Source organism: Salvelinus alpinus, chromosome 6 (genome assembly GCF_045679555.1).
Source record: "Salvelinus alpinus chromosome 6, SLU_Salpinus.1, whole genome shotgun sequence".
Taxonomy (NCBI): domain Eukaryota; kingdom Metazoa; phylum Chordata; class Actinopteri; order Salmoniformes; family Salmonidae; genus Salvelinus; species Salvelinus alpinus.
Genome location: NC_092091.1, coordinates 24,395,598 through 24,420,228, shown reverse-complemented (window position 1 = coordinate 24,420,228; position 24,631 = coordinate 24,395,598). Strand labels below are relative to the sequence as shown.

Below are 24,631 nucleotides of genomic sequence, written 5' to 3'. Positions count from 1 at the left end.
ATCGTTACAACACTGTATGTAGCCATAAAATGACATTTCTGTCACACCCTGATCTGTTTCACCTGTCTTTGTGATCGTCACCACCCCCTCCAGGTGTTGACCTTCTTCCCCATTATCCCCTGTGAATTTATACCTGTGTTCTCTGTTTGTCTGTTGCCAATTCGTTTTGTTTCGTCAAGCCTACCAGTGTTTTTCCCTCTGTTCCTGTCTCTCGATTGTTCCTGTTTTGTAGTTTTCCCGGTTTTGACCTTTTCTGCCTGCCCTGACCCTGAGCCTGCCTGCCTGTCATTCTGCACCTTTGCCACACCTATCTGTATTATTGACCACTGCCTGCCCTTGACCTGTCTTTTACTGCCCCTGTTGGATTAATAAACTGTTGTTAATTTGATGTTGTCTGCATCTGGGTCTTACCTTGAAATGTGATAGTTTGAAATGTCTCTGTTCCTTTGGAACTTTTGTGAGTATAATGTTTACTGTTCATTTTGTTATTGTTTATTTCACTTTTGTTTATTATCTATTTCACATGCTTTGACAATGTAATCATATTTTCCCATGCCAATAAAGACATTTGAATTGAACTAGAGAGAGAGAGGGATAAGAGTGTGAGCATTGATAGGTGGTGGAGGTGAGCATGTGTGTCAGAGGGTAATTGTTGTGAAAGAAAGAACCATTACAAACAGTCATTTACCATTTCTCTCTCTCTCACACACACACACACACACACACACACACACACACACACACACACACACACACACACACACACACACACACACACACACACACACACACACACACACACACACACACACACACACACACACACACACACACACACACAAACACACACACGCCCAGCGGACCTATAGATGCTTCTAAGACCCAACTCTAGAACCCGAGAGAGTACCTTCATCCTGCTAATCACATTAAAACAGAAAGTGGAGCTGGAATGGAGAAAGAGGAGAGAGAAGGGATAAAGGCCTTCCTGAAGCTCTTCTGCAGTGTTCTATAGTGGGGCCCCAGGATTGGAACAGCACTGACGGTCCAGGCCCAGCAGGAGTCCAGGCTTCATCTCTTAGTCACAGCAAAGTCACATGAACGGAGTGAGAAAAGCCCCTCACCAGCGCCTCACCACCATCAGGGATAAGAGGCCAGAGAGAGAAAAGACAAGCACCCCACACTCTAGTGGACTCATTGGTGAAATGTTATTCATATTTTTCATAATTCCATAATTAATAAACATTATACAAATTTAAAAAACACAGAAAATCCAGTTGTTCTATGTCAAACGTTTATGTTACAGTGCATTTGGAAAGTATTCAGAACGCATTTTCCACATTTTGTTACGTTACAGCCTTATTCTAAAATTTATTAAATAGTCCCCCCCCTTATCAATCTACACACAACACCCCATAATTACAAAGCAAAAAAAAATAGAAATGTTTGCAAATGTATTAAAAATAAAAACTGAAATATCACCTTTACATAAGAATTCAGACCTTTTACTCAGTACTTTGCTGAACTTCAAGTCTTATTGGGTATGACGCTACAATCTTGTGCTACAAGTGTGTGTGTGTGTATTTGGGGAGTTTCTCCCATTCTTCTCTGCAGATCCTCTCAAGCTATGTCAGGTGGGATGGGGAGCATTGCTACACCGCTATTTTCAGGTCTCTGCAGAGATGTTCAATCGGGTTCAAGTCCGGGCTCTGGCTCGTTCACACAAAGACATTCAGAGACTTGTCCCGATGCCACTCCTGCGTTGTCTTGGCTGTGTGCTTAGGGTCGTTGTCCTGTTGGAAGGTGAACCTTCACCCCAGTCTGAGATCGTGAGCGCTCTGGAGCAGGTTTTCATCAAGGATCTCTGTACTTTGCTCCGTTCATCTTTCCCTCGAACCTGACTAGTCTCCCAGTCCCTGCTGCTCAAAAACATCCTCACAGCATGATGCTGCCACCACCCTGCTTCACCGTAGGGATGGTGTCAGGTTTCCTCCAGACATGAAGAATGGCATTCAGACCAGAGTTCTATCTTGGTTTCATCAGACCAGAGAATCTTGTTTCTCATGGTCTGAGAGTTCTTTAGGTGCCTTTTGGCAAACTCAAAGCAGGCTGTCATGTGGCTTTTACTGAGGAGTGGCTTCCGTCTGGACATTCTACCATAAAGGCCTGATTAGTGGAGTGCTGCAGAGATGGTTGTCCTTCTGGAAGGTTCTCCCATCTCCACAGAGGAACTCTGGAGCTCTGTCAGAGTGACCATGGGGTTCTTGGTCACTTCCCTGACCAAGACCCTTCTCCCCCAATTGCTCAGCTTGGCCGGGCGGCCAGCTCTAGGAAGAGTCTTGGTAGTTCCAAACGTCTTCCATTTAAGAATGATGGAGGCCACTCTGTTCTTGGGGACCTTGAATGCTGCAGAAATATTTTTGTACCCTTCCCCAGATCTGTGCCTCGACACAATCCTGTCTCGGTGCTCTACGGACAATTCCTTCAATCTCATGGCTTGGTTTTTGCTCTGACATACACTGTCAACTGTGGAACCTTATATAGACAGGTGTGTACCTTTCCAAATCATGACCAATCAGTTGAATATACTACAGGTGGACTCCAATCAAATCGCAAGGATGATCAATGGAACCAGGATGCACCTGAGCTCAATTTCGAAGCTAATAGCAAAGGGTCTGAATACTTATAAGGTATTTCTGTTTTTTATTTTGTATACATTTACAATTCTTTTTCCAAAAACCAGTTTCCGCTTTGTCATTATGGGGTATTGTTTGTAGATTGATGAGGAAAAAAAATATTTAATCAATTTTTTAATGAGGCTGTAACGTAACAAAATGTGGAAAAGGGGAAGGGGTCTGAATACTTTCTGAATGCACTGTATATTTCAGTCTTCTGTGAAGTGTAATATTGGAATGCAAACTCAAGATTGAATACATTTCAACTCTATATCTGACATGGTACAGGTGTTTTATTTTAAGCCCATAACCATATGTGGGAGGTACATACTTTTGTTTCAAAGTAGATTTGTTTAAAACTACAAAGAGACACTCTGTGTGACCCTGATATATCCCACTGCAGTAAAAGGTTAATGCTCTAGCCCTGGGTTTTGCAGATCCAAAGTGTCTCCAAAGTGTCCCTCTGAGAAGCACCATTTGCATGGTTTGGAGGCAATGAAATAGAAGAGTTATAATAGCACGTCTAAGGGGTCTGGATAGAACAACAGTGGTTCAATAGACTGTGTTTTCTGACCCAACAACCTTTCATTCACAAACTAGTTTCATATTCAACTATTTATGAATGGGGTGACCGTGTCTTATTTTCCCCTAGTACTTGTCTATCCAGGTCACCTACATAGCGCAGTGCCCCACTTTCTCTGTCCCTGTGGGTTTGAAGGGAACTGAATCAGGGAGTTTTAGGGCAGTGGTTGGAGTGGCTGGCTCAACCTCAGGGACAGCAGTTAAATGGTATTCATGTATCAACCTACATTGATATGATCTGGGGCAATGGGGCAGATGGAGAGAGACCTAGAACAGCTGCTCATCCATCGATGGAATCATAAAGTCTTTCGGTCGGGCAGTTGTTTAGACCAGAGTGCTTTCTCCTTCTCACACTTCATTGACTGGACCTTGTGTTAAAGAGTGAGTATTCAAAATGAAGCTGGTAGAGGAGGGGGTGGCCATTCACCCATCCCTCAGGTTCTATACTGTTTCAGTCAAGCATGGGAAGTGCCGAATAAGCAGCACATGTAGAACAGTTGATATTGAGCACGCCCTTTCCAAATGAAAATGAACTTCAAATGTATTTTCCCATTGATTAGTCGGAGTGTGAGACTTACTGGTGCAGGAGGCCTCGGGCAGGTCCATGTCTCCTCTGTAGTATCCGTTACGGCAGCCGCAGATAGTGGCAGCCTCCACAGTGGAGCGGCTGTTGGGGGGGCACTGCAGACACAGCCCTGGCCCCTGGGTGGACTTGAACGTCCCCTGGGGACACGCTGCAGGGAGGACAGAAAGAAAAGACAGAGAGAACAGAGTATTTAGACTCTTCATCAACATCCCCAGTGTACTGTATCCAGGGCGCACATGTAGAATACCATTACTCCACCCATGGGTGAGTCTCGCAAACCAGACATTTCCTCCTGCGCAAAAGCCTGGAAATCACGTAACGGTTTGACTAAGAGGTTACGTAACGGGTTGACTAAGAGAATTTAAGTTGCCTCATTATCATCAACCACCCACTCACCATTCAACGTCTCTCACTATATCTCTCTATGCCTTAGTACAGTACCTCTTCTGCTGTCAAAACATAACGCCAAAAAGAACAACAGATTAATTTCAGTCTGAGTATGTGGCAATAACATGGCGTGTAATAGGTTCCGGAATTACAGCAAAACACAGTTGTCCTCTGTAGCTCAGTTGGTAGAGCATGGTTTTTGCAACATGGTGTCCACCAGTTCTATCCCAGGACCAAACAGAAACTTGCATCCTGTAGCACAAATTCAAAACAGTTTTGGGACACTGTAAAGTCCATGGAGAATAAGAGCACCTCCTCCCAGCTGCCCACGGCACTGAGGCTAGGAAATACTGTCACCACCGATACATCTACGATAATCGAGAATTTCAATAAGCATTTTTCTACGGCTGGCCATGCTTTCCACCTGGCTACCCATACCCCGGCCAAGAGCTCTGCACCCCCCGCAGAAACTTTCCCAAGCCCCCCCGCTTCTCCTCCACCCAAATGTTCTGAAAGAGCTCGTCGGAGATCCCAAAAGATTGGAAAGCTGCCGCGGTCATCCCCCTCTTCAAACGGGGAGACACTCTAAACCCAAACTGTTACAGACCTATATCTATCCTGCCCTGCCTTTCTAAAGTCTTTGAAAGCCAAGTTAACAAACAGATCACTGACCATTTCAAAACCCACCGTACCTTCTCCGTTATGCAATCTGGTTTCAGAGCTGGTCATGGGTGCACCTCAGCCACGCTCAAGGTACTACACGATATCATAACCGCCATTGATAAAAGACAGTACTGTGCAGCCGTCTTTATTGAACTGGCCAAAGCTTTCGACTCTGTCAATCACCGCATTCTTGTCGGCAGACTCAACAGCATTGGTTTCTTAAATGACTGCCTCGCCTGGTTCACCAACTACTTCTCAGATAGAGCTCAGTGTGTCAAATCGGAGGGCCTGTTGTCCGGACCTCCGGCAGTCTCTATGGGGGTGCCACAGGGTTCAATTCTCGGGCCGACTCTTTTCTCTGTATATAACAATGATGTCGTTCTGCTGCTGGTGACTCTCTGATCCACCTCTACGCAGACAACACCATTCTGTATACTTCTGGCCCTTCTTTGGACACTGTGTTAACAAACCTCCAGACGAGCTTCAATGCCATACAACACTCCTTCCATGGCCTCCAACTGCTCTTAAATGCTAGAAACACTAAATGCATGCTCTTCAACCGATCGCTGCCCGCACCTGCAAGCCCGACTAGCATCACTACTCTGGACGGTTCTGACTTAGAATATGTGGACAACTACAAATATCTAGGTGTCTGGTTAGACTGTAAACTCTCTTTCCAGACTCACATTAAGCAGCTCCAATCCAAAATTAAATCTAGAATCGGCTTCCTATTTCACAACAAAGCCTCCTTCACTCATGCTGATAAACATACCCTCGTGAAACGGACTATCCTACCGATCCATGACTTCGGCGATGTAATTTACAAAATAGCCTTCAACACTCTACTCAGCAAATTGGATGCAGTCTATCACAGTGCCATCCGTTTTGTCACCAAAGCCCCATATACTACCCACCACTGCGACCTGGATGCTCTTGTTTACTGGCCTTCACTTCATATTCGTCGCCAAACCCACTGGCTCCAGGTCATCTATAAATCTATGCTAGGTAAAGCCCCGCCGTATCTCAGCTCACTGGTCACCATAGCAACACCCACCCGTAGCACACGCTCCAGCAGGTATATTTCACTGGTCATCCTCAAAGCCAAATTCTCATTTGGCTGCCTTTCCTAACAATTCTCTGCTGCCAATGACTGGAACGAATTGCAAAAATCACTGAAACTGGAGACTTATATCTCTTACTAAATTTATGCATCACCTTTCAGAGCAGCTTACCGATCACTGTACCTGTACACAGCCCATCTGTATATAGCCCACCCAACTACCTCAGCCCCATATTGTTATTTATTTTTGCTCTTTTGCACCCCAGTATCTCTACTTGCACATCATCATCTGCACATCTAAATTGTAAATATTTCGCCACTATGGCCTATTTATTGCCTTACCTCCCTAATCTTACTACATATACACACACTGTATATAGACTTTTCTACTGTATTATTGACTGTATGTTTGTTTATTCCATGTGTAACTCTGTGTTGTTGTATGTGTCGAACTGCTTGGCTTTATCTTGGCCAGGTCACAGTTGTAAATGAGAACTTGTTCCCAGCTGGGCTACCTGGTTAAATAAAGGTGAATTTTTTTTTTTTTTTAAACAATAAAATATGTCAAATGTATGCACGCATGACTGTAAGACGCTTTGGATCAAAGCATCTGCTCAATGGTATATACAGTTGAAGTGGGAAGTTTACATACACTTCGGTTGGAGTCATTAAAACTATCTTTTCAACCACTCCACAAATTTCTTGTTAACAAACTATAGTTTTGGCAAGTCGGTTAGGACATCTACTTTGTGCATGACACAACTAATTTTTCCAACAATTGTTTACAGACAGATTATTTCACTTATAATTCACTGTATCACAATTCCAGTGGGTCAGAAGTTTACATACACTAAGTTGACTGTGCCTTTAAACAGCTTGGAAAATTCCAGAAAAGGATGTCATGGCTTTAGAAGCTTCTGATAGGCTAATTTACATAATTTGAGTCAATTGGAGGTGTACCTGTGGATAAATATCAAGGCCTACCTTCAAACTCGGTGCCTCTTTGCTTGACATCATAGGAAAATCAAAAGAAATGAGTCAAGACCTCAGAAAAAAAAATTGTAGACCTCCACAAGTCTGGTTCATCCTTAGGAGCAATTTATAAATGCCTGAAGGTACCACGTTCATCTGTCAAACAATAGTACGCAAGTACAAACACCATGTGACCACGCAGCCGGCATACCGCTCAGGAAGGAGATGCGTTCTCTCCTAGAGATGAACGTACTTTGGTGCAAAAAGTGCAAATCAATCCCAGAACAACAGCAAAGGACCTTGTGAAGATGCTGGAGAAAACAGGTACTAAAGTATCTATATCCACAGTAAAACAAGTCCTATATCGACATAACCTGAAAGGCCGCTCAGCAAGGAAGAAGACACTGCTCCAAAACTGCCATAAAAAAGCCAGACTACGGTTTGCAACTGCACATGGGGACAAAGATCTTACTTTATGGAGAAATGTCCTCTGGTCTGATGAAACAAAAATAGAACGGACCATCGTTATGTTTGAAGGAAAAAGGGGGAGGCGTGCAAGCCGAAGAACACCATCCCAACCGTGAATGGCGGCAGCATCATGTTGTGGGGGTACATTACTGCAGGAGGGACTGGTGCACTTCACAAAATAGATGGAATCATGAGGATGGAAAATGATGTGGATATATTGAAGCAACATCTCAAGACATCAGTCAGGAAGTTAAAGCTTGGTCGCAAATGGGTCTTCCAAATTGACAATGACCCCAAGCATACTTCCAAAGTTGTGGCAAAATGGATTAAGGACAACAAAGTCAAGGAATTGGAGTTGCCATCACAAAGCCCTGACCTCAATCCTATAGAAAATGTGTGTGCAGAACTGAAAAAGCATGTGCGAGCAAGGAGGCCTACAAACCTGACTCAGTTACACCAGCTCTGTCAGGAGGAATGGGCCAAAATTCACCCAACTAATTGTGGTAAGCTTGCGGAAGGCTACCCAAACGTTAAACCCAAGTTAAACAATTTAAAGGCAATGCTACCAAATAATAATTGAGCGTATGTAAACTTCTGACCCACTGGGAATGTGATGAAAGAAATAAAATCTGAAATAAATAATTCTCTCCACCATTATTCTGACATTTCACATTCTTAAAATAAAGTGGTGATCCTAACTGACCTAAGACAGGGAACTTTTACTAGTATTAAATGTCAGGAATTGTGAAAAACTGAGTTTAAATGTATTTGGCTAAGGTGTATGTAAACTTCCGACTTCAACTGTATATTATTATATATAAAAAATAATGAGCTTGTTTGTTCATATTAAGCTGCTTGAAGAATCCCCGCTATGGTGGCAAGATTGCATAATCACACCACGCCAGGACAACATAAACAGCCATTACAGAGAATGCTAACTGCTCATCTGCCTTTCCAAGTGTGAATTGGCATGTGAATGTGTCAAGCTAAATAAGTGGATTTGTATTTTTCCCTCATCTAGGCAAGCTTGACTCGATACCAGCCTGCTCCGAGGCTCCAACCGAACAGATTTTCTTCATGTTCTTGATCTGATTCTGGGCACCCTCCATGCAACATTTAAACGGATCGCACAACCCGACAAGAGAAGAATGGCTACAGCTGAATTTGTTCAAAGAAGAATTGAAGGCAGAAGAAAGGGATTCCAAACTACAGTTGATACACAGAGGCAGTAATAACTCCTGTGCTACAGTTATATGAAGTGGTGCATTATGGTGGCATTAAATCATCACTTGTTTAAGTATTCTGCTGCGTGTAGAAGTTAACTTATTATCTCATGACTAAGGAATGGTCCCAGCGTGGAGCTGTCGCTCTGAAATCAGTTGCCTGAACGCAATTCACATTTCCATAATCCCTCTGCAGTAAGTGGCACTGCACCATGACTCCACAGTCTATCCCCCACTAAATTGCCTTTCTCCCACTCTCAGCAGATAAGACTAAAGACAGATTTTTTTTTGCTAAGTTGCAGTAAGTGAGAGAACTCATGGGACATTAATTCATGCTTCAATATCTTATCCACTCCAGAAAACCGTTGTTTAAAAAAAACAGGCATGTGACATGTAGTATGACAGAAATAAGAGCCAGGATCCAGTATAAGGAAAAGAAGATCCCAAGAGAGAATCTATCAAACTTACCTAAGCATATCTTACAGTATGTACTGCTACAGCAATTAAGAAACAGAAAACACTAGCTCTCTTACTAAGCCAAATGTTTTAACGATCATTTTCTCTACAAGCCATTACCTCAGCACAGGCTCTCAAACATCCTTCCCAGTGAACACAGAAATGGGCTAATGTAATTATAGGGTTGGAAGCATCGCATTGCATTGATTTTCTTATTAAGGAGTTTGGGAAGCCAGATCAGGTGGCCTATCCAGTTCTTGGAAATTATTTTCCCAGGCAGGCGGCCTTAGATCTGTGTGATAGCCTGATTGCCCACGTCTCCTTGTTCACTGTACAGCTGCTTCCTTCCACCTTCTCAAGTCATTTCAACCTCCAAATTAAAACCCAGACTACTCTTGGAACTGATAAGAGCACAAAATTGAATTCCCATTTTTTCTCTCTCGGATGAGTACTCGATCCGGCTGCGCTCAGGCAAGGCAGGCATAGGGAAGTGGAGGGAAAATGTCCTCTATGCTGGTCTTTAAACACACAAAAAGGCAGCCTAGTAGATTACCTGCATTTCACCTTGGCAGTTTACATTGTGTGGATGAGCTTTGTTTTCAAATACAGTACGTCCATTTTACACATATATTTCATTCTTTTGAAATAGTTACAACTGAAAAAAAAAATTGGAGTTGGAGCAACACACCTCTGATGCAAAGTCCTGCTCAGAGGCCTGAGCTCAGATGCGCTGCTCTTTTCACTCTCTCTAGCTAGAAGTGTTTGTCAAAACCCTGCTGAGTCCTGTCCTTCCCTGCCAGTCACACAGAGCCTGCAGGCCTGTGACAGCAGAGGTGGTATGGTAAATAGCGCTAAGTAGCAGAGGTGGTATGGTAAATAGCGCTAAGTAGCAGTGGTGGTATGGTAAATAGCGCTAAGTAGCAGTGGTGGTATGGTAAATAGCGCTAAGTAGGACGGGGTGGTATGGTAAATAGAGCTAAGTAGCACGGGGTGGTATGGTAGATAGCGATAAGTAGAAAGGGTTGGTATGGTAGATAGCGCTAAGTAGCACAGGGTGGTGTGGTAGATAGCGATAAGTAGCACAGGGTGGTATGGTAGATAGCAATAAGTAAAAAGGGTTGGTATGGTAGATAGCGGTAAGTAGCACAGGGTGGTGTGGTAGATAGCGATAAGTAGCACGGGGTGGTATGGTAGATAGAGATAAGTAGCACAGGGTGGTATGGTAGATAGCGATAAGTAGCACAGGGTGGTATGGTAGATAGCGCTAAGTAGCACGGGGTGGTATGGTAGATAACGATAAGTAGCACGGGGTGGTGTGGTAGATAGCGATAAGTAGCACAAGGTGGTATGGTAGATAGCGATAAGTAGCACAAGGTGGTATGGTAGATAGCGATAAGTAGCACGGGGTGGTATGGTAGATAACGATAAGTAGCACGGGGTGGTGTGGTAGATAACGATAAGTAGCACAAGGTGGTATGGTAGATAGCGATAAGTAGCACGGGGTGGTATGGTAGATAGAGAAGTAGAAAGGGTTGGTATGGTAAGAGTGGGGCCAGAAAGAAGGGATAAATAAGCAGCATACTTTAAAAACAACATAATGACAACATGTTATTTTCCTTTCTTCTCTTTCAGTCTTATTTTTCAATGGCTAATCCGTTCCTGGAAGCTATACACTTCTATAAGCATATAAAACAAGCATTTACAGCATAGCTGTCATAAAGGGCATTACTTTAGAATCTTATAGCATTATGATGAAAAGGGCCGTTTGTCACAGAAACAGTGAAGACTGAAAATAAAGCTGTGGTCCCACAGAGACGCCGTATTGTCTTGCAGCAAAGGACTCAGGCCTATACTTTGATATATGTAGTTAAACTCGGCCAGGGCAGTCACTTAAAAGAGATACAACCCAGAGTCCATATGTCCGGTAGTTGCCACAAAAGTTTTCTTCATATCATCACTATTGCACTGATGTGCAGGGTCTGGAACACAACATTTGGATCTGCACTGGTCCAATAACACACCATTCTGACATACAGTACATGTTATAGCACATTCCTTTTTCAGAGGGTCAAGTACATCTAGAACCATAATGAAAATATAAAAATGACTGCTTTTTAAGTGGGAAATCAGGGTATGGGCAGCATAATTTCAGTGATGCGAGAGTTATGACAACACAGCTGCTTGACAACATGATCAAGCAAACATAGCACTTTGCGAGATCATTGATCAGTTGTTAACCAGCCCATTGGCAGAGTGAGGAGCTGATGACGCGCTGGACTCCGGGTAGAGGGGTCAGTACACGGACACAGTGCTGACAGACATACAGATCAAAAGGCCTCCAGACAGAACAACAGCTGTAGAGTGAGAGAACAGAGATGGGACCAGTGGGACGGTGAGGAGCAACAATGAGAGGATATCAGCTGACAGAGCACGCCCTGCCACCGTGGGACACAGACAGGGATACAGTGTCTAAGCTACACATGGGCCATGGTATGGGGGTTCAGCCTGACAGCTATATTCTACCATCTTGTCTTAATAACTATCATCCATTCCACCAAAGTTAGAAGTATTGGTGTCCAAAGACTTCATAAACAGAGTGAGGGAATAAAGTGATAGATATACAGTCATATTGTTTTCTCTCTGCTGTCTGTTAAAGAGAGAACAGGCCCACAGGGTGTCTCTTTGCTCTCCTCGGGCGAAGGCAGAACTCAACAGAAGCTCAGGGTCACTCTTTGTTCTGGGATCTGTTAGCCAGGGATTAGAGATGAAGGGAGAGTTGATGGAGGGATGAGAGAGGAGAAAGAGAGAGAGAGGCAAACGGAGAAGAGAGGAGAGAGAGGAAGAGATTCATCCCTACCCTCGACAGAGCCATGGTGTGGGGTGGGTTTTTATGTGAAGCGGTGGCGCTGGCCTTAAATACTGTGAACATTTGAAATCTCTTTCTTTCTCTCAAGACAGACAAACACACACATACGTAATGCATATGCACATTCACATTCATGCACTCTGCATATGTATTTTCTGCTCAAGTCTGACCCTAGTAAATGGGATTCTTGTTTGACATTTTCATTCCCATTGTCTCCTGTCTGCCAAGAACACATTTTGCAAACCACTGTAAATGTGCTCAGCCAGGGACAAAAGCACAGCCCACAATCCAGTCAGCCAAAGAAAGGTTAGAGTGTAAACCTTACAGCAAAACATTTGCAGATGTGCCAGCACAGAAACTTAATTGAGCCTAAGCTAATATTTTCCTGTCTGCATATCATTTCCTTCAGGGTGGGTCCAATCCACCTGCAGCTTGTGCCAGGCAGGGAAGAGAATCCTGGATCAGTGAGGAACCAGAGGTCATCCCTCTCCACATACCTCACTCCAGAGACTGCATGGGCATCAACACTCGTCATCTACAGTATGCATGCCATTCCTGTATCAAGGGTTGAGAGGGACATCATTACTCACAATATAATATAGAGCCCTTCTAGACGAGGCTAAAACTAACCAAAGCCCATGGCTAAACATGGGAAGAGAGAGGAGAGAGAGGGGGGGGGGGGAGAGAGAAAGTGAAAGAGACAGAGACAGAGAGGGAGGGAGGGACAGAGAGAGGGACAGAGAGAGGGAGGAAGAGACAGAGAGAGAGAGAGAGAGAGAGAGAGAGAGAGAGAGGAAGAGAGAGAGAGAGAGGAAGAGAGAGACAGAGAAAGGGGAAGAGACAGAGAGAGGGGAAGAGACGAAGAGAGAGAGAGAGAGAGAGGAAGAGACAGAGCGAGAGAGAGGAAGAGACAGAGAGAGAGAGAGGAAGAGACAGAGAGACAGAGAGATAGGAAGAGACAGAGAGACAGAGAGATAGGAAGAGACAGAGAGAGGAAGAGACAGAGAGACAGAGAGATAGGAAGAGACAGAGAGAGGAAGAGACAGAGACAGACAGACAGACGAAGAGAGAGAGACAGAGAGAGAGAGAGAGTCTCAGCCTGGGGAGACGAGGGGAGGAATGACAGCAACATATTGGATTAAAATGAATGGGGCATACAGATCTGGTCTATCAGGTGAGAGCTGTAAATCCACAGGCCTGAGATCAGCCTGTAGACCTGAGAGTCCAGACATATGGAAACCCAGAGCTGACCATAAATCAGTGAGATCACACATGACCCATGTATCAAACAGCATCATACATTTCTGAATTTGATAGAACTTTTATGAAGCTTGAATCTACATGGGTTACCAAATAAGTACACTTAAGTGAACCACTTCATGGTTCGATCCCGGGCTGTATCACAACCGGCTGTGATCTGGAGTCTCATAGGGCATTATTGGCCCAGCGTCGTCAGGGTTAGGGGAAGGTTTGGCTGGGGTAGGCCGTCATTGTAAATAAGAATTTGTTCTTAACTGACTTGCCTAGTTAAATATAAAACAATTATGTGACAGGTTATATGTAGATTGTTTACTGCATCAGAGCAGAGCAACAGGTTTGCAGGGTGCATGGATAACTTGTACTCACAGTAACCAAAATGGGCATTTATAAGAAATCCAAAAGTACCCAAAAGAGCAATATTTATATCAGAAAGAATCAAACTGACTATTAATTAGTCTCAGTGAGTGACAGGGAACGGGTTACTAGCCAGTAGCAGTATAAACAGGATGCATGGTTTATAGGAAGGGCAGTAGTCACCCTGTGACCCCGAAAGAGGTTGTTCCTCTACTTAGACACCAGAGTACCTCAGTCTGGGAGCTGGGGCAGACCAGGGTCATGACCCCACTTGACGGGCCGGCTGATTTGCTGTGTTGACCTGCAGTTAAAGCAGCGTGGGCTCCAAAACAGGATCCTCACGGTCACAGGATGTTAGTGTGTGTCTCCTCAGAGCCCTGCTGAGATCCCCGCCTGGCACTGATGGATCACCACACATTTCCCCTAACTGCAGCTAACTCACACATGCCGACACACACACACCAACATAAACATACACAGACACACACAAACATTTTTCATTCAGTCTGTCTCTCAAATTCATGTCTGCATGGTCTTCCATCTCCTATCTGTCTCAGTCATGGCTTTTCTCCAGTGTCTTAGTAGATATGATACCAGTGGTCATAAGTCTGCTGTTTATCTGACCTCTTATCTGGAGACCGACGACTCCCATCAGCCTCTCATTCGGAGATGACAGAGCAGAGGGCACTGCAGCAGGAGATGAAACACTCTGACTAAATTGAGAGATGCAGTCCAGGAGCAAAAGAGCTCTGATAGCGTCTCATATTATTCCTTTAGTTACACTATTTATACAAAAGTATGAGGACCCCCATTCAAATTAGTGGATTCGGCTATTTCAGCCACACCCGTTGCTTACAAGTGTATACAATCGAGAACACAGCCATGCGATCTCCATCGACAAACATGGCAGTAGAATGGCCTTACTGAAGAGCTCAGTGACTTTCAACTTTCAACTTTTATTTTTTTAACCTTTATTTAACTTCACATGTTATTGTGAAGTGGACACGTCTAGGAGTAACAACGGCTCAGCCGTGAAGTGGTAGGCCTCACAAGCTCACAGAACAGGACCGCCGAGTGCTGAAGCACGTAGCATGTAAAAATCGTCTGTCCTCGGTTGCAATACTCACTACCGAGTTCCAAACAGACACTGGAAGCAACGTCAGCACAAGAACTGTTCGTCGGGAGCTTCATGAAATGGGGTTCCGTGACCGAGCAGCCACACACAAGCCTAAGATCACCATGCGCAATGCCAAGTGTCGGCTGGAGTGGTGTAAAGTTTGCCGCCATTGGACTCTGGAGCAATGAAAACACATTCTCTGGAGTGATGAATCATGCTTCACCATCTGACAGTCAGACAAACTAATCTGGGTTTGGCGGATGCCAAGAGAACACTACCTGCCCCAATGCATAGTGCCAACTGTAAAGTTTGGTGGAGGAGGAATAATGGTCTAGGGCTGTGTTTCATGGTTCAGACTCCTTAGTTCCAGTGAAGGGAAATCTTAACGCTACAGCATGCAATGACATTCTAGACAATTCTGTGGTTCCAACTTTGTGGCAACAGTTTGAGAAAGGATATTTTCTATTTCAACATGACAATGCCCCTGTGCACAAAGTGACCATACAGAAATGGTTTGTCCAGATCGGTGTGGAAGAACTTGACTGGCCTGCACAGAGCCCTGACCTCAACCCCATTGAACACCTTTTGGGATGAATTAGAATGCCGACTGCGAGCCAGGTCTAATCGCATGACATCAGTGCCTGACCTCACTAATGCTCTTGTGGCTGAATGGAAGCAAGTCCCCGCAACAATGCTCCAACATCTTGTGGAAAACCTTCCCAGAAGAGTGGAGGCTGTTATAGCAGCAAGGGGATGACCAACTCCACATTAATGCCCATGATTTTGGAATTAGATTTTCGACTAACAGGTGTCCACATACTTCTGGTCATGTAGTGTATTATACCCACTGTATACCCCATCCACATCTCCCTCCAACTATAAAAGCATTGTAAAACTGTGTATGGGCCTATGTTCTAGGAGAGCAGATCTCTTTTACAAAAGCCCATTCACCATGGTTACACCGCAGCCGGTGCTCTCCTGGCATGTCCATGGTCTCCGTATTGAACAATAGTGGTGTCCAGCAACATACGGCATCGCCTGTGAAATCTGGAGGGCGGGACGCAGTGCCAGCCCTAAACTTTGGGGATTTGTTTGGTACAGAGGAAAGCTGGCAGGGCCCGATGTCTCCAGCCTAGCTAGCGATCAAAGCTTTGGGAGACAGGGGGATTGTGGGATTGGGGGGTGGCATGCCAACAGCACACAGCATAGCCCAAACAGATGAGCCTGCTACCAGAAACACATTATCATTCAGAGGGCAGGGCAACCTCATCCAGACTCAGCCATGGAGCTCTCAATCCTCAGCAACGCTGAGCTACGCAATAGCACTGTGACTCTGTTTCTCTCTGACTGAGACACCCCACAAGATAGTGAGATACCAGGGAGATAGTGCCATGAGACAGAGTTCCAAAGCTGATATAGATAAATAACTTACATTTCAATGAATAATTACCATTACTGCCAGCATAGTCATTATCATTGTCATCCGGGGCCATGCTGTGTTATGCATTCCTTTAATGCCTGCCTGAAATGCTCAAGTGACAGTATCATAGTAGATCTGGATTGAAGATTTATGTTTTTTCTCCACATGGTGTGGGCACTGGCCCCAAGGTCACACAGCCTGGAACCTTCCACTGTACCACACACACACACACACACACACACACACACACACACACACACACACACACACACACACACACACACACACACATGCACACGCACACACACAGACACACTCCTATTTGAGGGTGGTCTCTCTGCATAGTGTGTCCAATGAAATGACATTGGCGCCTGGCACTGGCTTTGATCAGGGCTCAGGCCAGAGCAGATGAGTGAGCAGGATTAGAGTGGCATGTCACTGCCACCTGACCTGACCTATGAGCCACCAGTGGATAGAGGGGTGGTGAAAGAGAGAAGGCAGGGAAATTTATAGAGATGAAGGGATGGGTGGCTGGCCTCCATTAGCTCAGCAGATGGTGGGGATCAGGAGTTCAGGACTCTGTCTTCCCCTCTGCACCCTGCAGAGAGCTGCTCATCAGAGGAATATACACAGCCCAAACGAGGGGGACACAGGGTCACACACAGCCGCCTGGATCCTGAGATGAGGTCCACCATGTCACTACTATTACAGTCTATATAGGGAGCTCTCTGTCATAGCAGTTACTGAGGCCTAATGAGAGAGAAAGAGAGAGAGAGAGAGAGAGAGAGAGAGAGAGAGAGAGAGAGAGAGAGAGAGAGAGAGAGAGAGAGAGAGAGAGAGAGAGAGAGAGAGAGTTTGAGTGTGAACTTGCTTGCGTGAATGTGTGGCATCACTTAATCCAAATATAGGTGGTGCCAAATATATTTCCCTTCCGATGAGGCCAGATGGTACCTAATTTGTCAAAAAATGCAGCCATTGATAACACAACAAACAAGTGAGCAGACAAGCAAATGTCTGTCCTATAATGAAAAGTCAAATGTCTGTCCCATAATGAAAAGTCAAATGTCTGTCCCATAATGAAAAGTCAAATGTCTGTCCCATAATGAAAAGTCAAATGTCTGTCCCCTAATGAAAAGTCAAATGTCTGTCCCATAATGAAAAGTCAAATGTCTGTCCCATAATGAAAAGTCAAATGTCTGTCCCATAATGAAAAGTCAAATGTCTGTCCCATAATGAAAAGTCAAATGTCTGTCCCATAATGAAAAGTCAAATGTCTGTCCCCTAATGAAAAGTCAAATGTCTGTCCCCTAATGAAAAGTCAAATGTCTGTCCCATAATGAAAAGTCAAATGTCTGTCCCCTAATGAAAAGTCAAATGTCTGTCCCCTAATGAAAAGTCAAATGTCTGTCCCCTAATGAAAACTCAAATGTCTGTCCCATAATGAAAAGTCAAATGTCTGTCCCATAATGAAAAGTCAAATGTCTGTCCCATAATGAAAAGTCAAATGTCTGTCCCCTAATGAAAAGTCAAATGTCTGTCCCCTAATGAAAAGTCAAATGTCTGTCCCATAATGGAAAGTCAAATGTCTGTCCCCTAATGAAAAGTCAAATGTCTGTCCCATAATGAAAAGTCAAATGTCTGTCCCCTAATGAAAACTCAAATGTCTGTCCCATAATGAAAAGTCAAATGTCTGTCCCATAATGAAAAGTCAAATGTCTGTCCCCTAATGAAAAGTCAAATGTCTGTCCCCTAATGAAAAGTCAAATGTCTGTCCCATAATGAAAAGTCAAATGTCTGTCCCCTAATGAAAAGTCAAATGTCTGTCCCATAATGAAAAGTCAAATGTCTGTCCCATAATGAAAAGTCAAATGTCTGTCCCATAATGAAAAGTCAAATGTCTGTCCCATAATGAAAAGTCAAATGTCTGTCCCCTAATGAAAAGTCAAATGTCTGTCCCATAATGAAAAGTCAAATGTCTGTCCCCTAATGAAAACTCAAATGTCTGTCCCATAATGAAAAGTCAAATGTCTGTCCCATAATGAAAAGTCAAATGTCTGTCCCATAATGAAAAGTCAAATGTCTGTCCCCTAATGAAAAGTCAAATGTCTGTCCCCTAATGAAAAGTCAAATGTCTGTCCCCTAATGAAAAGTCAAATGTCTGTCCCCTAATGAAAACTCAAATGTCTGTCCCATAATGAAAAGTCAAATGTCTGTCCCATAATGAAAAGTCAAATGTCTGTCCCATAATGAAAAGTCAAATGTCTGTCCCCTAATGAAAAGTCAAATGTCTGTCCCCTAATGAAAAGTCAAATGTCTGTCCCATAATGGAAAGTCAAATGTCTGTCCCCTAATGAAAAGTCAAATGTCTGTCCCATAATGAAAAGTCAAATGTCTGTCCCATAATGAAAAGTCAAATGTCTGTCCCCTAATGAAAAGTCAAATGTCTGTCCCCTAATGAAAAGTCAAATGTCTGTCCCATAATGAAAAGTCAAATGTCTGTCCCCTAATGAAAAGTCAAATGTCTGTCCCATAATGAAAAGTCAAATGTCTGTCCCATAATGAAAAGTCAAATGTCTGTCCCATAATGAAAAGTCAAATGTCTGTCCCATAATGAAAAGTCAAATGTCTGTCCCATAATGAAAAGTCAAATGTCTGTCCCCTAATGAAAAGTCAAATGTCTGTCCCATAATGAAAAGTCAAATGTCTGTCCCCTAATGAAAACTCAAATGTCTGTCCCATAATGAAAAGTCAAATGTCTGTCCCATAATGAAAAGTCAAATGTCTGTCCCCTAATGAAAAGTCAAATGTCTGTCCCCTAATGAAAAGTCAAATGTCTGTCCCATAATGAAAAGTCAAATGTCTGTCCCCTAATGAAAAGTCAAATGTCTGTCCCCTAATGAAAAGTCAAATGTCTGTCCCCTAATGAAAACTCAAATGTCTGTCCCATAATGAAAAGTCAAATGTCTGTCCCATAATGAAAAGTCAAATGTCTGTCCCCTAATGAAAAGTCAAATGTCTGTCCCCTAATGAAAAGTCAAATGTCTGTCCCATAATGAAAAGTCAAATGTCTGTCCCCTAATGAAAAGTCAAATGTCTGTCCCATAATGAAAAGTCAAATGTCTGTCCCATAATGAAAAGTCAAATGTCTGTCCCATAATGAAAAGTCAAATGTCTGTCCCCTAATGAAAAGTCAAATGTCTGTCCCATAATGAAAAGTCAAATGTCTGTCCCATAATGAAAAGTCAAATGTCTGTCCCATAATGAAAAGTCAAATGTCTGTCCCATAATGAAAAGTCAAATGTCTGTCCCATAATGAAAAGTCAAATGTCTGTCCCATAATGAAAAGTCAAATGTCTGTCCCATAATGAAAAGTCAAATGTCTGTCCCCTAATGAAAAGTCAAATGAAAATCAGTAGCAGATAACACTTGATTTTTCAATTAAATGTCTGAAAAAACCCACACATGTAAATGAAATGTAGCTAGCTAGTTGACCTAATGACAAATTACAATTTCATCTTTTTGTGAATTTAAAGAAGTGAATATAACTGCACTATCAGCCCAGGGAGGCCTGACAAACTTTTAGAGGCTATACATCGCAGTGCTCCTTTTAACACTACAGCTGGACCATGCATAATTCCTGTGCAAGGCTATGACTCAATGGTTACAGACAACATATGCACATGCGTTTTGTAGAGACAACACTCCCCCAAAAAACCTTCTTCACTCTGTTGTTGCTGCTCACTGGCTAATTATATGTCCAAGTTAGGGAGGTAGGAATCGTTAATGCACTGTCTCTCTATCCATAAACCCCAGGAGGGCCCCAGTCTTGTTGAGGGCCACAGCAGGGGTGCCCAGGGGCTGCAAATTAATCACAAACTAACAACATAGCCCGCACTTGCAAAACATTCCCTGTGGATATTAGCACCCGCTAGCGTTCTCCGAGACATACGTGCCCATTCCATTCCACTACACACTAGCCACTACCCAACTACACTACACGCAACTGCATGCTCAGCTGGGTGTCGCACACAACGTCAATTATTCAACATGAGCCCAGTGTGGATCATCATTATCAGTGTTTCATCACGCCTGTGGATAGTACTCCCCATTCACATCCTTACCTTTCAGAAAATATTCATTACATATCAAAATAAATGCACGGATGTGGGACATCTTTTCTAATTGTATTCATTTCCTCTGTGCTAATGACAGGATGGTAAATTACAGATTCATAAAACAGATGGGTTCACATAGGATTCAATGATGCTAATGCTAAATTAAACCCATCAGGTGCAATGAACGGATACCAACTTTGCCACACATCCAAACTTACCACTAAGCAAGGTAAAGTTGCCATTTTAGAGTTTCTGCATTGTATAGTCAATGAAAAGCTATGAAAACCCAATCTGCACCCAGCATGACGAGTGAAACAATCTGTGCTGGGCCCCTGACGGGCAGGTGGGCAGGGAAAGTAGTGTGATGCCTGGAGTCCTCCATCTCGCCTGGGAGATGGAGTGGAAAAACACCAAGTTGGATGGCCCAGAGAGACACCGTGCATTCATCCACCTCTTCTTGGCCCAGCGGAGGGACTCGTTGAGCCACTCATCCCAGACTGGGCTACGGCCCACCAGAGCCGGCCCCTGAAAGACGGAGCTCCGCATCATCACCATGCTACAGCCCCTACCTGTCTCTGTCTAGCTCGGTCTCTCAGTCATATAGCAGCTCAGAGTCCCAGACACACACACACACACACACACACACACACGGCACACTGAATGGCCACATGTGCTTTGCACAGACAGACACAGACATGCGTACATGCAAACATACAGTGACAAGAGGGGTTTGAAGAGGAGTCCTTGACAGCTGGACAGAAGAACAGTGGCTGAAGGCAGAGAGAAACAAAGAGCGAGCGAGCGAGAAAGAGAGATGAAGGAGATGGAGGGTTGAGGGGACAGAGAGCAAGGCGGTTGCCATGGTGAAATAGCAGTCTATGAGCTGGCAGATAGAATACATGACCTTGACCTTGTCATCTAATTTAAATATCCAACCTCTGTTTTGTCTGGAGGCCTTCCAGATCTAATTTCAATTACCCTTCCTTGTCGTTTGACTTTTTCCAATCCCACATTTAGCCTGCACATTCACAATTTAGAGTGAGTGAGTGATTGAGTGATTGAGTGAGTGAGTGAGTGAGTGAGTGAGTGAGTGAGTGAGTGAGTGAGTGAGTGAGTGAGTGAGTGAGTGAGTGAGGGAGTGAGTGAGGGAGAGAGGGAGAGAGTGAGTGAATTATCATTAACAAACCCTGCAATGCCAAGAGCTGAGCAAAGAAAAGAGTCCCCTCATCCAGCTGGTCCTGGGGCTGTTCTACTAACACACTGAAGCCTCATGAACATCCAATCAATCAGAATATACCAAATTACAACACAGTCCAAACAAATCTACATTACCTATTGGGAAACTAAATGCAAAAAGTTAAATGCAGTGCTATCTGGCCCTAAATTGACAGTACACCATGGCAAACTATTTGACCATGGTTGCTGATCAAAACCTTAGAAAAACCTTGACAAAGTGCAGGCTCAGTAAGTACAGCCTTGCCATTGAGAGGGATAGACACAGTAAAACCTGGCTCCCCGTTGTAGAGTAAAGTCTGTGCAACCACAGTGTCGAGGCCCAACTGGTTAACAACACCTCGATCCAGAAAGCTCTCATCGGCACCTGAATCTATAAGAGCAGATAGAGGAAAAGCCTGGCTCTGCCACACAAGGTTGGCCTCAAACAGGGGTCTGGGGGAAGATGGGCCGGCGATTTGACTCAACAGTATTTTCCCCATAAAGGCTGAGCATCCTCTTACTGGACGCAGGGAACAAGTGGAGACCAGGTGGCCAACCTGGCCACAGTATAGACAGCTCCTAGTATCGATACGCCGCTGCCTCTCCTCTGGAGATAGACGGGTCCGGCCGAGCTGCATGGGTTCAGGCTTAGAACATGCCTGGGGTAGGGATGCACCGAAGCAGATGTTAAGGAACTCACATTCCATTTCAGCAACACTCTGGGAGCCTTGATGGAGGGACAGACCACCCGCAGACCGGGTGGTCGAAGACCTTCCTCATCTCCTCTTTGAATATGCTATAGGAGAAGCAAATGGGTGACTGTCTCTCCCACACAGTAGTGGCCAGGAAAGCACTGCACCACAGAGGCAACCAATCAAAAACTAAATCTTGGCTCGTTCACTAGCATAAGAGCTGGGCTGTTGCTCAAATACTAGTGAACATTTTACTAGAAAAGCTCTGCAGGCTCTGAGGTTACCATCGTAGTGCTCTGGAGTAGGAACAAACTACTCCCGGGATGGAGAGGAAGGACTTGGGACAGGTTGTGAGCTCTGAGCGAAGGTTTGGCCCTGTAGGACAGACAGGCTCTGTGAAAACTCATTGATAGTTTCCAGAAGGGTTTTTAGGGATTGGTCATGTTAATTGAGCAGGGTGCCTTGACCAATGAGAATTTGGTGGAGAGTATCCGAGTCTGCTGGGTTCATATCTTGGCCAGATCGTACTGTTAGGCAAAGCCGAACAGGGGAACCCAAGAGCAGACTCAGACCAGGAAACAGGGATGAATGAACCAAGATATTTATTGTAACACAGGGAGAGATGAAGGGGAGATCCAGGGAAGCTTGGATGAGTTGTAGGAAACCAGATGTGGAGGCTGAGGTTGGAGTGAGCTGGGTTGGGACAGGGTAAACAGGTCCGGAGGGGAATCCAAGGGAGTGATGGTGAGTTGAATCCAGAACAGGGTAGCAGGGTGGTGAGATGTGGAACAGGAGCCAGAGTCAGAGCGGCAAAACTGCAGTGAGAGGAGAAACAGCGTCAGGCAAGGAAACAGGCACAGCAGGATACAGGATCTTAAATAATAATAAATAGCTAGAAGCATGACTGACTGAACGGAGATTTGGAAGTGGCAGGACTGAGTATTTGTAGAGGTCTTGATTACGGAACGAGTTGCAGCTGGTGGGGAACTGCTCTGACTCCAGCACACCTGTATCCAACCACACAATCACACACAGAGAGAGAGGGAGAGGGAACTGGGGGAATGGCTGCAGGTCAAGGAGACACCGGATGTCCACTAGGGGGTGTGGCAGGAGAAGATGTGACACACCCCCTCCTATTCGAATAGAAAAAATAGCCATCAAATTTTACAACCATCTAAAATCAAGTGACCCCAAAACATTCCATCACACAGCCCTACAATGTCAAGAGATGAAACAAGAGAAGAGTCCCCTCAGCCAGCTGTTTCTGAGGCTCAGTTCACTAACCCAAACCAACCCCATAGAGCCTCAGGACAGCACTCCGAAAATCTGGCCCATGACAAGCAAAAATAAACATATCACCTATTGGAAAGACACCACCCAAAAGCTAAGTAAACTTCAATGCTATTTGGCTCTAAACAGACAGTACACGGTGGCAGACTATCTGACCACAGTGACTGATAGATAACTGAGGAAAACACTGACTAGGTGAAGACTCTGTGAGCACAGTCTGGCTGTAGAGACTGGTCGTCACAGGCAAACCTGGCTGCCCAGAGAGGACAGGCTGTACTCACTCTGCTCCAAGGGTGAGGTAGAGATAGAGCTGCATTTCCTATTACACTGTGACAAATACTCAGACCTAAGAGAATCTTTCTTTACCAAAATGATCATTCAATACAAAGAATTTGTAGAATAAATAATCAAATATGTATTGGGTGAAAAGCCAAAATGTGCAAAGCCAAATATGTGTCCTCCTGCCACCACCTGAGGGACAGGTGGTGGCAAAAATTTGAATTTTTTTGGCTTTCATACCATGTTATGTGGCTTCTCAGTCAGGTTGAGATTGGTCAACTACCATTGCTTTAATGTATTATTATTCTCATTAATATTGCTGTTATGGTAATCACATTTCCACTACTACTATTATGATTGCTGTTGGTCCCACCATTTTTTGTTATATGTATACTTTGACAATGTAAGTAATTTAACCTGCCATGTCAATAAAGTCTACTGAATTGAATTGAGAGAGAGCGAGAGAGCGAGAGATATGTCCATTACAATAGAAGAGCAGAGAGCGGCAGTTTTAAAGTCAGGGCCATGCTCTCTATGGAGCAGACACCCAAGGCCACAGAATGACACTGAGAAGGACATCCACAGAACAGAACAGAGGCTGCCAGGGTCTGTGAAGCTGAGCTGCTGGGAACTTCACACGTATCAGATCCATGTCTCCCAGGGCCAGGCTCTGATTTCTCTCTGTAGTAGCCCCGCTGTTCGCCAGATTTGCTGGAGCTCACAGTTAGATTAGAAACCATCTTGTGTCACCCCTGACAAATGGTGCAACAAAACAACATGTTTGGCTTTTGGGCGATCGCTCTCTTGTTCTTTTTTCAAACTTTTTTTAAGCACCCACCCGACCCTCTCTTCCCCTTTGTTTCTCTCATTCCCTCACTCCCCAGGCATCTCTCTGAGCTGAAACATTGGAGCACTTGTTTGTTTAAACAGTATTTTTTTCAAGCAGGCAATGTT

The 24,631-nt window shown here is 44.3% G+C and overlaps 1 protein-coding gene across 1 annotated transcript in view; it reads right to left on the bottom strand.

The window, feature by feature from the left end:
* Positions 1-24,631, bottom strand: part of LOC139578426 (ephrin type-B receptor 1-like) — a 166,161-nt gene that overhangs the window by 75,727 nt on the left and 65,803 nt on the right. The window contains exon 4 of the mRNA XM_071405991.1: positions 3,833-3,988. Coding sequence (XP_071262092.1) covers positions 3,833-3,988 — 156 coding nt within the window. The remainder of the gene's footprint in view (positions 1-3,832; positions 3,989-24,631) is intronic.